Here is a 19,368-nt window from a genome sequence, read left to right as displayed (position 1 = left end):
GCAACTCGAACTATATTGCATGGAAAGACAGGATGGAGGCGGTGTTAGATGACAATCGGTTGAAGGAGTTCATAGAGGTTGAGGTCCCAAAGCATTTCTTTGCGCCATTTTTATTATCCAACCAGATTAGATAAACGAAGCAAGGGATGAATGGAAGAATGACAAGATCCCAGTGCATATGATACGTTTAGCTGGAAAAATGATTTGATATGGTACAAGGATCGGTTATACCTATGTAAGAATTCCCAACTCAAACAAAAGATTCTTAGGGAATTGCACACCTCTCCCTTAGAAGGGCACTCAGGATTTCTAAAAACCTACCACAGGGTTAAGAAGGATTTTTTTTTTGATGGCCTTAAATTGGATATTCAAAACTTTGTGGCGGAATGTTTGGTTTGCCAACAAAATAAAGTTGAAACAATTAAGACCCCAGGACTATCACAACCTTTATCCATTCCAAGCCAACGTTGGGAGGAGGTTCCAATGGATTTTACCATAGGTTTACCCAAGTCCAAAGGAAAGAGTGTTATCATGGTGGTAATTGGCAGACTTACCAAGTATGCACACTTTTGTGCATTATCTCATCCATTTAAAGCAAGTACAGTTTCTACTGCATTTATGGAAACAATTCAAAAGCTACATGGAAACCCAAAGATTATTGTAAGCGACAAAGATCCCATTTTCACTGGAAATTTTTGGACATAATTATTTTCTTGTCTTGGTACTCAGTTAGCTCATAGCTCATCTTATCATCCTCAATCTGATGGGCAAACTAGATAGCAAACAAATGTTTGGAAGGATATATTTGTTGCTTTGTATATGATAAATAGACACAATGGGTCAAATGGTTGCCTCTGGCTGAATGGTGGTATAACACTTCCTTCCACACTGCAACAAAAATGACCCCATTTATGGCACTTTATGGATATCATCCACCATCCATCACATCATATTTAAGAGAAAATTCTAAGGTTCAAGCAATGGAAGATCACATCGAGCATCAACAACAAGTTATCCAACTCTTAAAGGATAACCTCACCTTGGCGTAGAATAGAATGAAACAACAGGCGGATCAACATCGCAGTGAAAGAAGTTTTGATGTAGGTGATTGGGTATTCCTACGGCTACAACCATATAAACAAATGTCCCTCAAGCAAGCTAAGAAGGATAATAAATTATCACCAAAGTATTATGGTCTGTACAAGGTGTTGCAAAAGATAGGTACTATGGCATACAAATTGGAGCTTCCTGCAGCTTCCCGAGTGCACCCAGTTTTCCATGTTTCATGCTTAAAGAAGGTTATAGGTGACAAGATTCTAGTTCAAACAATATTGCCAGAACTTGATGAGGAAGGAAAAATCATATTGGAACCTAAAGCAATCAAAGAAACAAGAACTCGACAGCTACGAAATTGATCAATTTCAGAGTATCTCATCAAGTGGAAGAACTTACCCGTTGAATATTCCACATGGGAGGATGAGAATTTTATATAGAAGCATCCAGAACTACTCAAGCGTTGAGGAAAACACTTTTTTGAAGGAGAGGGGCATGTTAGGTCCCCATAATACTAGTGATTCCCCCATTACTATTGTCATTGTATCCCTTATTGTTATTTTTGTGCTCCTATTGTCCCCATATTGTTATTATTGTGCCCCATAGAATCCCACTATTGTTATTTGTGTGCCTTTATATTATTATTATTAGGGTGAATTTGGTTATATTGTGACCCCTTAGACTCCTATATATAGAAAGGAGGTTTTTTCATTTGAATCATCTAAGAATTGTTCATTTGTGTAATGTAAAGGAGGTTGCCCCCTCGAAGAGGCTTATTTCTAAGGCGTTGATCTATCATTTCTATCTTTTTGTGAGCTGGTTTCATAACACTCAACCTACTTAGGACACCTTATCTTGATCCTCAAAATAGGACTAGACTTGGCATTCTCCACATAAGAAATTAGTCCTTGAAACAAACCTAAAACACCAATACAATGTCCTTGAAGAAATCCCCAAACAAACTAGAAACCTTCCCAAAAATATGCCAAAAACGTTTCCAGTAGATGTGCCAAAAACCCTCCTGAATTCTTCTTCCTTGCTGCTCCTTGAAACTCAATCCTATCTCAAGTTCAGATTTGTGGCTTGTCTTAGACCTATTTTGTTACATCATTGAGTTATTGTCCTTCAAATGTGCCATGTGTGTGTTATTCATACTAGTTTATTGATGGGTCAAGGAGGTTGACTTGTCACTGGATGGGCTAACTTGTACATGGTAGGGACATATATATATATATATATATATATATATATATATATATATATATATATATATATATATATATATATATATATATATATATATATATATATATGTTACATCATTGAGTGTTGAAAATGCAATAAGATGATGGAGCTTAGTGGAAAGGAGTTGCCTTCACTAAGTGGGCCCGCAGGCTATTTTTGGCGCAAAGTCTATTTTTAGACATATGGATCATGGTCTATGAATTGCAGGATGCTATTTGTGGATGATTGGTCATGTTGGTAAAAATAGATGGACTTCTATTTTTAGACATATGGGTGGTTTCTATTTTTAGACTGCGAGGCTAAAAATAGAACAGTCGAATATTATTAGCTCATAATAATATTTGGACTATAAACATTATCTTATCCTCTTGGAGCACTTCAGTTCGAGCTACGGATGTGGCACATGCAGCTGTCAGAAGGAAATACGCTTTTCTTATGAGTCAGTTGAGTTATTGCATGATGGACTTCAGTTAGAACTCATGTGGTTGAGTTTGGTGGAGTTGATTGAGGAGTTGATGGAGTTGTGTTCAGTTTGACTTAGTTGAACTAGTTGTATTTAGTCTAACTGCAGAATATGTTAGTGATGAGTGATGTGAATTAATTATTAATTAATTCACTAATTATTAACTCATAAATCAACTAAAGAATACATCAGTTAACTCAGTGCATGGACAGTTCAATGGAGAGAAGTGTTAGAGGTGAGTGAAAGGGCAAGACAACTGTCAGTTGTGACTATAGTTGTGCATGAGATTTGTACAATCGGTGATTGAGTATTGCCAATGAGGATTGCATGGTTCAGCCAAGGGAAATACGAGTTTGGATTAGCCATTCTCATCCATTCTCATGCAGGATTGCGCAGTGGAGGCAGGCAAGCAGCAGAGGAGATTTGAACCTGTGGTTGATTCACATCTGAGCTAGTTTGCGTGTAACAGGTGGAGTAGTACTGAGTACTTGCGAGGAGTATTGTACTATGTATTGTTACATGTTCTCAATCATTATAATATACAGATAGTGTGGGGTTTTTAGCTGTACGCTTTCCCCGGGTTACATACTGTGTTAATGTGTACATGCGATTGATGTTTCGTTGTTTTTAATTTCGCAAAATTGATGATCAACGTAGAGGATGTTATGTATTATGCATGTATTCCGCAATAGTGTATAATTGGGATAATCTTTGTGAATAAGTGTCATATTATTCAAAATTTATACATGGTATCAGAGCAGAGTTGATTATCATATCTATTATTCATAAAGTGTTTACATTTTATTTCTTCAAGCAGAGTCTATAATCGGGCCAGGTAGCCTTTGGATTCATCCTTCTTTTGGAAGGTGAGATATCCGGTGAATGCCCATACAGTCAATCTTTGTACGAGAAATACTTTGTTCTCACGAATTTTAGATCAGAAGCGGTTGAGTCTTGAGCTAGTGGAATTCGAATTTGCAGCAGTGTTTTCTTAGTGTCAAAGTTGAAATGTCTTTCAACAGATTGCGATTGGAGTATGCCCTTAAAGGCAACTCGAACTATATTGCATGGAAAGACAGGATGGGGGCGGTGTTAGATGACAATGGTTTGAAGGAGTTCATAGAGGTTGAGGTCCCAAAGCCTACTGATGCTGCTCACGTTGAGGTTTGGCAAAAGAAGACAGCAAAGTGTCGAAGGATTCTGTTGGAGCGCGTGAAGGGTGGAAAGGCTTCTCCATACTTGATGTGGAAAGCGTTGACAGATCTATTCCAAAGCAAGAGCGACCATAGGAAGTTGGCGCTCAAGGATAAACTCAGAAACATTAAGTGTGAGAATGGAGACAGTATGCCCAGGTATCTCACGAAGTTCACCCAGTGCCAGGATGAGACAGGAAGTGTGGGGGTGATTGTCGATGATGAGGACTTGGTGAGCTTGGCTCTCCTTGGTCTTCCGAAGAGTTGGCATTCCTATCAGGACTCTGTTAATGGTCGGGAGAAATTTCCATGGGAGAGACTTTGGTCAGATCTTGTGCGAGAGGAGATCAGGTGGAATACCAGGGACGGATATTCATCAAAGGCATCTAATGAAGAAAATTGCGCTTTGGCTGCCAAAGCAAAGAAGGGGAAGGAGAAGGGTTCTCTTTCCGAATCCAGTTCTTCCAATGATGGGAAGAAGGTTGACAAATTGAAAGTGAGATGCTTTCGTTGTCATGAGTTGGGTCATTATGCTACAAATTGGCCACGGAGGAAATCCAAGAAGGGATCTGGGGAAGGATCTGAAGGTGAGGCACTTGCTTCACAGTTTGAGTTGGATTTCACACTCTTCGCATGTATGGTTTCATCCATGGTGGGAAGTGGTTGGTTTCTTGACAATGGAGCTTCTTTCCACATGAACGGTGACAAGAGTTTGTTCAGTACTTTGGAGGAGAAAGATCTCCAGATACTCATAGTGATGGGTAATGATGAGAAGTAGAGTGTCTCAGGTGTAGGCACGGTTATTTTTCAGAGGGAGCATGGAGCTCGCCTTACCTTGACCGATGTCAAGTATGTACCAGGACTAAAGAGAAACTTGGTGTCGATCGCAATGCTAGAAGACAGAGGCTGCGATGTAGTCTTCAGTAAGGGAAAGGTTTTCCTTAGACACATCATCACTAGACAGGTGAAGCAGATTGGTTCACGGGGCAATAACCTGTATGCTCTTGAGGTTCAAGATGCATGCAAAGCCTTGAGTAGCAAGGCAACTGATGGAGACTTGGTGGTTGAGAGGGAGCGTATGTTACCTCTCAACATGCAGTGCCAGAAGAAGTCTCAGACGATTGTGGAGGAGCCACGATTGGTGCAACAGCTTCAGGAGGTTGTGGAGCAGCCACAACAAGGGAAGCTGAGAGGAGATCAAGTAGAGACATCTACTCATGCAGAGACCTCCAGTAGGGGGAAATTTCGAGCCAGGTGGGCTGAGGGATCACATGCAGCCATACCTCCAGGTAGGAGGTGGGGTGATGTGGATTGATTGTCCCAAGGAGGAGGGGAAGGATCCTTGAGGTACCCAACCTCTTGGATGAGACCTTGCTACGGGAGCCCCGATGTGGAGTAGCAAGAACTGACTGTTGATTGGGTAGAGATAGATGCTGATGGAGCGGCAGAGAGAGCGACAGTGTAGCGAATCCCAGGACAACGCATAGCTAGCAGGCTACAGCAATGCAAGAGGCACAAGTGTTTTGCACAGTGCTAGTGGCACAAAGAAGTGTGCAATGGTGCGAGATGCATGGAGATGTTGCAGTAGCGTAGATGTCAGAGAGGGAGCACTTGTCAGCAGCAGGTAGAGCTTCAGCATCAGAGTATGTTCCTAGCCCAACAGAGTGGTCAGTTGGGAGTGTTTTTGTTCCAAGTGTTGTTGGAGCAAGTGGACCGGGCAAATGTGTTGCATGCAGAACATTCCAGAGTTGCAGGATAGGGGTTGCAGATAATCCATATCTTGTTGAGAGGGAGTGTTGAAAATGCAACAAGATGATGGAGCTTAGTGGAAAGGAGTCGCCTTCACTAAGTGGGCCCGCAGGCTATTTTTGGCGCAAAGTCTATTTTTAGACATATGGATCATGGTCTATGAGTTGCAGGATGCTATTTGTGGATGATTGGTCATGTTGGTAAAAATAGATGGACTTCTATTTTTAGACGACGGTTTCTATTTTTAGACTGCCAGGCTAAAAATAGAACAATCGAATATTATTAGCTCATAATAATATTTGGACTATAAACATTATCTTATCCTCTTGGAGCACTTCAGTTCCAGCTACGGATGTGGCACATGCAGCTGTCAGAAGGAAATACTCTTTTCTTATGAGTCAGTTGAGTTAATGCATGATGGACTTCAGTTAGAACTCATGTGGTTGAGTTTGGTGGAGTTGATTGAGGAGTTGATGGAGTTGTGTTCAGTTTGACTTAGTTGAACTAGTTGTATTTAGTGTAACTGCAGAATACACTAGTGATGAGTGATGTGAATTAATTATTAATTAATTCACTAATTATTAACTCATAAATCAACTAAATAATACATCAGTTAACTCAGTGGATGGACAGTTCAGTGGAGAGAAGTGTTAGAGGTGAGTGAAAGGGCAAGAAAGTTGTCAGTTGTGACTATAGTTGTGCATGAGATTTGCACAATCAGTGGATTGAGTATTGCCAATGAGGATTGTGTGGTTCAGCCAAGGGAAATACGAGTTTGGATCAGCCATTCTCATGCAGGATTGCACAGTGGAGGCAGGCAAGTACGGAGGAGATTTGAACCTGTGATTGATTCAGATCTGAGCTAGTTTGTGTGTAACAGGTGGAGATAGTACTGAGTACTTGCAGGGAGTATTGTACTATGTATTGTTACATGTTCTCAATCATTATAATATACAGATAGTGTGGGGTTTTCAGCTGTATGCTTTCCCGGGTTACATATTGTGTTAATGTGTGCATGAGATTGATGTTTCATTGTTTTTAATTCCGCAAAATTGATGATCAACGTAGAGGAGGTTATGTATTATGCATGTATTCCGCAATAGTGTATAATCGGGATAATCTCTGTGAATAAGTGTCATATTATTCAAAATTTCTACATTGAGTTATTGTCCTTTAAATGTGCCATATGTGTGGTATTTATACTAGTTATTGATGGGTCAAGGAGGTTGACATGTCACTGGCTGGGCTGACTTGTACATATATATATTTCAAAAATTCATATCTCCTCAGCTATGAGAAGTTAGGAGGCATGCCATATACCGTCAAAATGGTCTTATAATGTACTATTTGACTATGCAATCTTCTCCTTCATTTGAACATCCTTTGACATCAATAACAACCATTTTCAACACAAAGTGCATGGGTACATCTCTAAAAAACTCCTCATCCACCATGATGTCATCTCCAAAAATGATCATGTCACCCTTTTAGGGCATGTGGGGATGACATGGAAAGCTCTAAGACAACCATTGACATCTAAGCATAATGTGCTAGCGCACTAAGTCATATTAGTGATCACCATTCTCATATAGATTTAAAAACAAGGCAACATCTATCAAACAGAGTCAAGGCTAGCCTAGGGGCATCCTAGGTTTGTCTAGACACATCATCGAATAAGCCAACCCCTTGGCTTCCTTGTACAACATTTTAACACATAGAGTTATAGCAAGGGGCATATAACCCTGTCATTAAATCCCAAAGTCTATTTCATAAGAGTAAGGTTAGGGCTACAGGTCATATTTGCCCTCAAGAAAGGGAAAAATGTCCTTTGAATGGTGTTGGATGAGTGTTAAGTCTTCCTTGAAAGGATCTCTGCTGCATGAATAATGAACCACCTAAAATATACCCTCAATATCAAGTACGATCGACATCGTTAGGGAAAAAAACCATTAAAGTATCATTGTGAGCCATATTTGATATAGGGGCACAAAAATAGTTCACGCAAACCTTGTCTTCCAATGTCTTCCAAGCTTGGGATTTGTAAGCAAGTTACACATTTATGTTAGGGATGATTATACCTTCAACCTTATTAGGTGCTTCCAACACTGAAGGGGAGGGGCATTTCACAAGTAGACCCATTAATCCATTTGTGCATACGATAATGATGGTAATGGAGTGACCAATATTTATAAGAAGATGACCATAGCCATGGTACCAACTAGAGGGGAGTCCAACATCTTCGAGTACTATAATAATGAGAAGGGGGGAAATCGTGGAGGCATGAATTACCTGTTTCCCCAACTTGATTTTTCCACCCCTCTCATGTGCATTTTATTTTAATGATTCATCTTTCTTTCTTGCATACTTAGGAGACGAAGCCTACTTGATGCTTTTCTAATACCCCTTAAAGATGTAGTAGTTTCTTGGTCATGAGGGTTGAGACATTCAAAGTTCCTTTTAGATGTGATGTGAAATGATAAGAAATCAGGTGATGGCTAATGAGGGGGTGGAGCTCATGCTAGTCTTTTTTTATCAAGATTGTATCATTATATTATTTTTCATTCATCTTGATGCTTTCAAAGTGTTAAAAATGGAGGAATTAGATCACAGGACCATTTTTACCAGTGGATCCCAATTTGGTGAATTGGGTTATGAAAAATTTCATAAGCTAATTGAGGAAGTAAATGACATTTTGGGGGTAAACAATTGTCGGTTAAGCACCATTCATATAACACTATTCTACACATAAGCACTTTTCCAATGATGCAAGAATCACCTCGATCGAAGTTTGTATACAAAAGTTACGCCGCCCAGAAGTTGACCTTTGTGTTTTTTTCCATTATGATTGAAGAGGATGTCACATCAGTCTCCATTATTCATGGAAAAGGGCATAACCATGTGATCATGATGAAGAAGACTCCAAAAGAGTCAATATTGTAACTCTAGATAAGATTTGAAGGAGTCAAACTTAACCATTAGTAGGCTATTGGGTTGTGTTATAACTGGTCCACTAGAAGGGAAAGTGGTTCCATTATATTCGAGTCTATTTTGTTCCATAGATGAGCAGAGTAGTTGAGAGTGGAGAGAGAGAGAGAGTAAATAGAGAGGGTTTGTGCATTGTAGCAACCCATAGGCCATATGTCTCACTCCTTTGTACTTACATCTATTTCCATTTAGAGAATGAGAGAGCAGAGCAACCTCACCTTCAGTTGGGTTTTCTCCTTAAAGGGTTACCCACATCATATGTTGTGTTATTATGGTTGTGAGTGATTGTATTGTTATATGTTGTCTATTTTTCACATTTTATTGCATGCACGAAAACAATAACTTAAAAAATCCAAAAGTCTAAGGAAAATAGCCCTCATAGTATAGATTTTAGATTTTAAGCTGTGAACTAATCCTCAAAAGCCTTTTTATCAATGAGGCCTCTATTTTCTTCATTTTTCCTTCAGTTTCCCTCTCATGAAAATATATGTCTTTTCATCTTCCTTTTCACCTATTTTCCTTTATTTCATAAATAAAATGCCAATTATTACCACTTTTCCTTTGCCAATGCCTTTGTCAATTTTCGTAGCCATTTATTAATCACAAGTGATACCCATCACTATGTTTTTCCCAACATTCAGCTTGGAATACATCTCCCATGACCTTGGTTTTATATTTACATGGAAAATCAACGAGGAGTTGTTACAAATACTAGCTACATTTTTCAATAGTACTAAAAATCGACATTAAATCTCAACAGATTTAGGATTTGACCTTATAACGCAACCTTCAAACCAAAATTTGACCCTAAGAAAACAACCTTGAACTCATCCAGAATTTGGCCCCACAACTTGACCTTCAAACTATAGTTTGACCCTGAGAAAATAGCCTTGAACTCATCCAGAATTTGGACCTGCAACTTGGCCCTGAAACTTAGTTGCAATAGGTCTGTAATTCAACCACAATAGGACAATAATTTAGCCCCTTCAATGGCCTTAAATTTGGCCTCAACAGGGCTAAAACTCGACCTCTTCAATAGGCCTAAACCCAACCTACTCAGGACACCTTATCTTGGTCCTCAAAATAGGCCTAGACTTTGCCTTCTCCACATAAGAAATTAATCCTCAAAACAAACCTAAAACACTAATACTATGTCCTTGAAGAAATCCCCAAACAAACCATAAAACCTTCCCAAAAATATGCCAAAAACCTTCCTGAATTCTTCTTCCTTGCTGCTCCTCGAAACTCAACCCTGTCTCAAGTTTAGATTTGTGGTGTGCCTTAGACCTATTTTGTTACATCATTGAATTATTTTCCTTCGGATATTCCACATGTGTGGTATTTATACTAATTTGTTGAGGGGTCAAGGAGGTTGACTTGTCACTGGCTGGGACAACTTGTACATGACAGGGATATATATTTAAAAAATTCATATCTCCTCAACTATGAGGAGTTAGGAGGCATGCCATATACTGTCAAAAAGGTCTCATAATGTACTATTTGATTATGCAATCTTCTCCTTCATTTGGACATCCTTTGACATTAATAACAACCATTTTCAACACAAAGTGCATGGGTACATCTCTAAATAACTCCTCCTCCACCATGATGTCATCTCCAAAAAGGACCATGTCATCCTTTTAGGGCATGTGGGGATGACATGGTAAGCTCTAATGCAAACATTGGCATCTAGGCATAATGTGCCAACGCTTCCAAGTCATCTTAGTGTTTTCCATTCTCATCTAGATTTCAAAACAAAGCAACATCTATAAAACAGGGTCAAGGCTAGGCTAGGGGCATTCTAGGTTTGTTTAGACACATCATCAAATAAGCCAACCCTTGGTTTCCTTGTACAACATTTTAACTCATAGAGGTATAACACGGGGCATATAACCATGTGGATTCTCATCAAATCCCAAAGTCTATCTCATGAGAGCAATGTTAGGGCTCCAGGTCATATTTTCTCTCAAGAATGGGCAAAATGTCGTTTGAATGGTGTTGGATAAGTGTCAAGTCTTCCATGAAAGGATCTCTGCTGCAAGAATAATGAACCACTTGAAATATACCCTCAAGATCAAGTAAGATCAACATTGTTAGGGACAAAAACCATTAAAGTATCATTGTGAACCATATTTAATATTAGGGGCATGAAAATAGTTCACACAAACCTTGTCTTCCAATGTCTTTCGAGCTTGGGATTTGTAAGCAAGTTACACATTTATGTTAGGGATGATTATACCTTCAACCTTATTAGGTGCTTCCAACACTGAAGGGGAGGGACATTGCACATGTAAACCCATTAATCCATTTGTGCATATGATAATGATGGTGATGGAGTGACCCAAACTTCTAAGAAGATGACCATAGCCATGGTACCAACTAGAGGGGAGTCCAACATATTTAAGTACTATAATAATGAGAAGAGGGGGAAATCATGGAGGCATGACATACCCGTTTCCCCAACTTGATTTTCCACCCCTCTCAGATGCCTTTTATTTTAATGATTCATCTTTCTTTCTTACATAACTTAGGAGACGAACCTTGCTTGGTGCTTTTCCAATACCCCTTCAAGATGTAGCAGTTTCTTGCTCGTGAGAGTTGAGACATTCAAGAGTTCCTTTTAGATGTAGCATGAAATGCTAAGAAATCAAGTAATGCCTAATGAGGGGGTGGAGCTCATGCTAGTCCTTTTTTTATTATTATTATTATCAAGATTATATCATTATATTATTTTTCATTCATCTTGATGCTTTCATAGTGTAAAAAATGGAGGAATGAGCTCACGAGACCATTTTTATCGATGGATCCCAATTTGGTGAGTTGGGGTTTGAAAACTCTCAGAAGTTGATTGAGGAAGTAAATGACATTTTGGGGGTATAAATTTGTTGGTTAAGCACCATGCATCTAGCGCTATTCTACACATAAATACTTTTCCAATGATGCAAGAATCACCTCGATCGAAGTTCGTATACAAAAGTTATGCCACCCAGAAGTTGCCCTTCCTATTTTTTCCACCATGATTCAATAGAATGTAACGTCAACCTCCATTATTCATGGAAAAGGGGATAACCACATGATCATGAAGACTCTAAAAGAGGCAATACTATAACTCTAATTAAGAGTTAAAAGAGTTAGACTTAACCATTGGTAGGCTACTGGTTGTGTTATAATTGGTCCACTAGGAGGGAAAGGGGTTCCATTCTACTAGAGTGTATTTTGTTCCATATATGAGCATAGCAGTTGAGAGTGGATAAAGAGAGAAAGTAAACAAAGAGGGTTTGTGTATTGTAGCAGTCCATAGGCCATAGGTCTCACTCCTTTGTACTTGCATCTATTTTTGTTCACAGAAAGAGAGAGCAGAGCAACCTCACCTTCCAATTGGGTTTTCTCTTGAAAGGGTTATCCACATCATATATTGTGTTATTATGGTTGTGCGTGATTGTATTGTTATGTGTTCTTTATTATTATTGAATTGAGGCTTCTGTGATCCATAACAAGTTTATAAGAAAAGTCTTCGACAATAATCACATCAAAATTCATTTGTCAACGCGTTTCGAACGAGCGAGTGTGGTTCATCGTCAGGACAAGATGAAGAACCAGACCTTAGCAATAAAATAAATAGAGAGATCCCTCATTCAAGCGGCTAGAAAGAAGCACGGCTAGAAAGAAGCAACTAATTTGGATTCCACGAAACGACTACAATTGATTGGACCTTAGCTGAATTTGACTGGATCAAGGGTTGGAGAAGTTTATTAATGAGTTAGTTAATTAATTAATTAGTTAATTTATTAGATTTAATTATTTTGACTTAATTTTATATGTAACTCAAAATATCATTAATAATTATTAAAAGTTTTATTCTCTTTACAATTCCAAACTAAATAAATTATATGTGAAAAATATATGGGATAAATTAAGGTAACAATTAAAGTTAAATAATTAAATAATTAGTTAGTTTAATTTAATTGGCTAACTTGTTTCCCATCTATATTTATTTAAATTGATATGCATTGTCTTCTTTTAATTCACATGAAGGAGTTTGGGATAGGCTAGGCAGAAAAATATATAATTTTTTATTAAATGATTAATTAAATATACTATTTTTTATTAATTATATTTTGATTTCATTTAAATGAAAGAGTTACTAAAACTATTATGGGATATGGATTAAATGTGTATAAAATAATCAGTTAAGCAATTAGTATTTTTAATAAGTTTATATAATTTAAATATACCTGCTTATAACTCTTTATGTTTATAAATAAACTTATTAATTTTAATATAATATTTTGAATTAAAAAAGAAATTTCATAAAGAACCTAATTAAAAAGAAGAAGAGAACCCAACAAAAAGAGATGAAAAATCAAAAGAGAAGGGAGCAAAGGGGAACTCAAACAATTCATTTGACGAGGGAATAAAACAAGAAAGGAAATAACAAGAAGGAAGCAGGGTAAAATTCTATGAGGGGAATTCTATGAGCAGACATGTAGGGTCGCCATGGGCTCCCCCCTATCCCCTATTGTTGCTAATCTTTTTATGGAAGACTTTGAATCTAAGGCTTTAGCCTCAGCTCGTCTCCTACCTAAGTTGTGAAAAAGATTTGTGGATGACACTTGTGTCATTTGGTCTCATGGCCAAGATGAGTTGGATCAGTTCTTCCAACATCTCAACAATCAATCTTCCTTCATAAAGTTTACAATGGAGCAGGAAGTTGATGGGTGCTTCCCTTTCCTTGATGTTCTCATTTCTAAAAGGATGACGGTTCTTTCTCCCACTAGGTGTTTCGAAAGAAAACCCATACTGAGCAGTATCTTCATGCCAACTCTCATCACTTCCCTGCTAAAAAATTGGGTGTTCTCAACACACTAGCCACTTGTGCACTGAGAATCTCTGATAAAAATAACCTGGATAAAGAGAAAGCCCATCTCCTTGATGTTTTTGTTAATAATGGTTATAGTAGGCACCAAGGTCTAAAAGCTTTCCTTAAAGCTAGTAGAGGTCCCAAGGTTAAGGAAGACCCTAAAGATCGAATCTCAGGGGTGCATCTCCCTTTCATACAAGGGACCACTCACAAGATTGCTAGAATCCTTAGGACGCATAATGTTCCTTCTACCTTTAGACCCCTCAACACCATTTGTAGCTCCCTTAGATCTGTAAAAGACCCTGTTGATCCCAAAGACATGAAAGGGGTATATGTTATTCCTTGTTCTTGTGGGACCCCCTATATTGGTGAAACTGAGCACTCTATTAATCAGAGGATTCATGAGCATGCAACTGACATTAAACATGGGAGGGTGCAGTCTTCAGCCTTGGCAAAGCATGCAGAGAAGGCCAAGCATCATATATGTATTGAGGAGACCAAGGTGATTGCTAAGATTGCTTATTACTACCACCGTAAATTTAGGGAGGCCATAGAAATTGAAAGAAGGCCAAGCAATCTCAACAGGGATGACGGTTGGAAGATTAATAATTGTTGGATCCCTCTCCTCTCCTCCTAGCGCCCTCCCCCCTCCTTTTTTACCCTGCTTCGTTCTGGTTATTTCCTTTCTTGTTTTATTCCCTCGTCAGATGAATTGTTTGAGTTCCCCTTTGCTCCCTTCTCTTTTGATTTTTTATCTCTTTTTGCTTGGTTCTCTTCTTCTTTTCAGTTAGGTTCTTTATGAAATTTCTTTTTAATTCAAAATATTCTATTAAAATTAATAAGTTTATTTATAAACATAAAGAGTTATAAGCATGTATATTTAAATTATATAAACTTATTAAAAATATTATCTGTTTAACCGATTATTTTATACACATTAATCCAAATCCCATAATAGTTTTAGTAACTCTTCCATTTAAATGAAATCAAAATATAATTAATAAAAAATAATCTATTTACTTAATCATTTAATAAAAATTTATATATTTTTCTGCCTAGCCTATCCCATATTCCTTCATGTGAATTAAAAGAAGATAATGCATATCAATTTAAATAAATATACCTGGGAAATAAGTTAGTCAATTAAATTAAACTAACTAATTATTTAATTAATTAACTTTAGTTGTTACCTTAATTTATCCCTTATAATTTATTTAGTTTGGAATTGTAAAGAGAATAAAACTTTTAATAATTATTAACGATATTTTGAGTTACATATAAAATTAAGTCAAAATAATTAAATCTAATAAATTAACTAATTAATTAATTAACTAACTGATTAATAAACTTCCCCAACCCTTGATCCAGTCAAATTTAGCTATGGTCCAGTCAATTGTAGTCGTTTCGTGTGGTCCAAATTAGTTGCTTCTTTCTAGCCGTTTGAATGGGGGATCTCTCTATTTATTTTATTGCTATGGTCTGGTTGTTCATCTTGTCCTGACGATGAACCACACTTACTGGTTCAAAATGTGTTGACAAATGAATTTTGATGTGATTATTGCCGAAGACTTTTCTTATAAATATGTTCTTTATTTTTCACATTTTATTGCATGCACGAAAATAATAACTTAGTAAATTCGGAAGTCTAAGGAAAACAACCCTCATAGTATAGATTTCGGATTTTAAGTATAATTTTACTAGATATGTTGTGACAAACTATCTAATGGAATATCCATGGTAGTTACATGTCACTTCTGCCCATGTGCTTACTGTTTCCCAACAATCTTTTGTTTTTTCTTCTTCTTTAGTTGTGGCTTCATATGCCTTTTTCATTGTTTTAGCTACAATAACCTCTCAGGGAAAATTTCTAGGCCTTGACTCAGAGATGATGTTATAAGACGCTAGTCCCAATGATAAATGATAATCAACCTAAAGAATTGGTGTGGATAATAAGGAAAACATGGAACGTGGTAAGTATGAATTACCTTGGCACACTTCTTCAATAAATGCCTCCTATTAGTGCCCCTCTTAAAGGAAGGACTTCAGAGGAGGTCACACTAGATTAGGGTTAAAGGATAACCTCCCAAATGAAGCATGGGGATGACAATATAATTGAGAGTGGTCAATCATCCAGCTTGGCTTGTGATCCATATTAGTATGCCCCAAAACATTAAATGAAATCACATGATTACAAAAAAGGTTAATTTATCTTCTAATAAATGAGCCACCTTGCTTCAAGAAACATGTTATATGGGAGAGAGCACTGACTGGAGTATAAGTGGATAACTCTGATGTAAAGCTATTTGCACGCATTATAGAGTTATTGACCAGCTGACTATCAAGCGAGGAGAAAAAGTTTCTTCTATTGGTTAACCACTTTTGATGAATAACAAAGCACATAAACACGATTATTTTGAACAATCATAATGAATAAACACACATGAAGAAACTTGACCTACACACCAAACTCAAAAATCCAATCTACATAATGAAACCACACACCTAAACCATAAACATAATCCATATATTTAACTCCAAAATGACATATAAAACATTTTTATTCTCGCAACACCCTTATGCAGGGCCATGTAAAAGAGCATCATGCCCAGTGGACTCAACTAATGGACTTGACCTTGATAGATCCATTGAGAATTGAACTCGCGCCTCATGACAAAGAGCCAATAACTTAACAAAAGGTTTCAACCAACTAAACTACCCATCAAAATCAAAATATAACAAAAACAACTTGAAAACATAAAATGCAACAAAAAGAACTTGAAAAACAAAAATAACAAATATGATTTGTCCTATAACATTTAGGAGGTCAACAAAAATTAACCAGCTTTTATGTAAAGCAAAATTAAATGCACAACAACACAGAATAAAATATTAAGATTTTGCATAAAACAAAATATAATAAAAAATTGGAAGAAAACAATACAAAATAAATACGTAGAAAATACTAAAGCCTTGTTTGATAATAATGGCACTTGCTCTTCAAATTGTTGCCCAAAGTTACCAAATGTCAAGCCCTCAACTAGCCGTTGGCTGATATATGACGCCCGTCCATCTTTGCTCCTCCCAAAGCAAATCCAAATGTAAATTTTCTATTTCCTTCAAAACCTACATTATTTTCAACTACACACTAATCCGCAAGGAGTGACTATAACTATATCCGTCTTTAGCCCCTTTCATGACTTTCTCAACAACTTCAAAACTTCTCGCATCTTGCTTCCCTGGATTCTCTCTTTGCTTCACCCGATTTTCTCTCCGAGTAGTAATAATAAATTCGCGCGGTCTGACTCAGATCCTGTAAGAAGCTATCTATTCAAAACCCGTGCCCTAAAGCTTTTGCCCACGGATCTTACATCATTTCCTTTCGTCATTGTTCTAGCATTGCCCGCTGTTATAGTCCAATAAAACCAGTTGTGTTATGTGATATATCGTATTATGGTTGTCTGGAGTTCACGGAAGCTTGGATCATGAGTCTGGCAGCGGAGTCTCCCTCTCCTTCTTCAAGCAATGAGGATTTCGCAGCTTTCCTCGACTTGGAACTAGCTTCTACCCCGTCTGATACATCCCCGGCTAATGAAGACTCTGAAGAAGAAGAGAACCAGTCGGAGTACATTGAAGATAGAAATGAGGGCGAGGGTCTTTTCAATGATGGCACACAGGTCGAGGAGGAAGAGTTCGGCGCCTATGAAGAATTGGATGCCGAAAGGTATGCTTGTATTGTGGGTGGGCATGGGAATGGCTATATTTTTCTCCTTTCTTGTTCACTATTCGTTTATTTTGGGTCACAATTATTTGTGGAGGATCTCGGCCACTTGAATTTTATATTGCTTGTTCTGTTCAAGTGAATGATTGGGCCATTGACCTAATTTGCCCTCGCTTGAGGTTTGTATTGCTGCCTAGCTGGGCATTTTTGGCCCTACACGAGTTTGAATAAAAGACTTCTTAGTGCTTCTTAATTTTCCACTATCCTGGTTAAAATAAGCACGTTTTGCTGCTTTAGATTGTGATTTTGATTTTGCACAGGTGAAGCTTTAGGGCTCAACCATAACTCCTTTTTGTATAACCCACACGATTGTGATTTTGATTTTTGCCGGGAAAGCGTTTGTGCTTAAACATAACTCTATGCTTACTTGGCACCTATATGTCTGGGATTTTGGTTTTACGCTGGCAAAGCTTCGGGGATTAAACAAAACTCCATGCTTATTTTGATTTTTGCCGTGAAAGCGTTTGTGCTTAAACATAACTCTATGCTTATTTGGCACCTATATGTCTGGGATTTTGGTTTTACGCTGGCAAAGCTTCGGGCATTAAACAAAACTCCATGCTTATTTGGCACTTGCGTTCTCACTGTGAACTGGTGGGTTCACACTGCCGGCTTAAACATTTCCGACATCATATTCTATCCATCCGCTCATTTCATTCCGTGGTAGAACAGTCCGTTGGAAGTGGGAAGGTCTCGAGTTTGATTTGTAGCCTGTCCAATTTTCAACTTGGTATCATAGCCACCTGATGATGTTGACTGGCAGGTGATTAGGAGGCCTAAGCCAAAGTATGGTTGGAAGGGGGTTGCTGGGGTATCAATCCATACCTTGATATCTAACTGATAAGGGTGCCCAGCGTGAAAGGGGCATGTAACTCAGTGGTGGAGTAGCCCATTGGCGGATGTTTTGCCTGGGTTTGCCACCAAGTTGTGGATTACTACTTCTAACAATGTTTTGGGTTGCCCGGGACATTACAAAGCACTCTATCCAAGAGGATCCAACAAAATTACATGAATGAGTGGGCAGGGTGGTGAGTAGTGAACGCATTATGGACTATGATACCTGGCTTTAACTCAAGAGAATCTTCTATCTGGCCCAGTTTCTTTTGATGTGAAGGAGATACATTTACAGGTTTAGGGCGAAATATAAAGTTTTTATGAAATAAATTGTCATTGCCTGTTAAGGTGTACTCAAGAGTATCTTGATTGCTTCATGACCAATTTGGTAATATATAGTACTTGCCAGTCTGTTAGGGCAGATTGTTTGGCAATAGGAAACGATGGGGAACAAGCAGAGTAGTCGTGTGGGCAGGTTGCACCATGTGATTGCCATGTGGCACCATGTGATTGGGTGGCAGGTTCTCATTGGTCCACATCATATGCCACTTTTGTCACCTACATGCCATGTGTCGACTTGTGATATTTCCACATCACCTGTTGTGGTCCACTTGGTTTGATGATTGGGCTGCCATGTGGCAGCCTATGGGGGTGCCACGTGGCACCCTCTGGTTGACTTTTGACTTCTTTTTGTCACTTGTTGTGGTCCACTTGGTCTGATGACTAGGCTGCCATGTGGCAGCCTATGGGGGTGCCACGTGGAACCCTCTGGTTGACTTTTGACTTCTTTTTGTTGTTGTTGTTTGGTACAAACTTCAAACTCTAATAACTTTCTCATACGAACTCGGATTTCAGTGCCGTCTGCACTGTTGGAAAGCTTTTGACGAGCTCTTCGATCTGATCCTAGATTTGATGAAATCTAAAAACTTTGATTTTTGAGCCTTTCTAAAGCCACCTGGATCAACAGGTCAGCTTGTGTCAGGCATAACTTTTACATACAATCTTTGATTGACGTGATCTTCGCTTCTTTAGAAAGCTCTTAAAGTATATTATACCATCCATAGGTTTAAGTCAAACATGTGAAGTGTTGACCCCAAAAACGATTGTTTAAGGCTAAACGAGATTTGGAATGTTTTGGACCCAAAATCACCAAAAAGGGACTTGCCCCTAAAATGTGCCCTAAAAAGTAATAACTTCATTTTTCCAC

The 19,368-nt window shown here is 38.1% G+C and overlaps 1 protein-coding gene across 1 annotated transcript in view; it reads left to right on the top strand.

Moving 5' to 3' along the window:
- Positions 1–16,670: 16,670 nt before the first annotated feature.
- LOC149241908 (RNA polymerase II C-terminal domain phosphatase-like 4) overlaps positions 16,671–19,368 on the top strand; it is a 29,551-nt gene continuing 26,853 nt past the window's right edge. The window contains exon 1 of the mRNA XM_089374070.1: positions 16,671–17,270. Coding sequence (XP_089230196.1) covers positions 17,032–17,270 — 239 coding nt within the window. The 5' untranslated portion in view covers positions 16,671–17,031. The remainder of the gene's footprint in view (positions 17,271–19,368) is intronic.

This window comes from Pinus tabuliformis, chromosome 8 (genome assembly GCF_031772625.1).
Source record: "Pinus tabuliformis cultivar Carrire ecotype Pingquan chromosome 8, CPIR1, whole genome shotgun sequence".
NCBI classification, from domain to species: domain Eukaryota; kingdom Viridiplantae; phylum Streptophyta; class Pinopsida; order Pinales; family Pinaceae; genus Pinus; species Pinus tabuliformis.
This window is presented reverse-complemented; position numbering and strand designations above follow the sequence as displayed.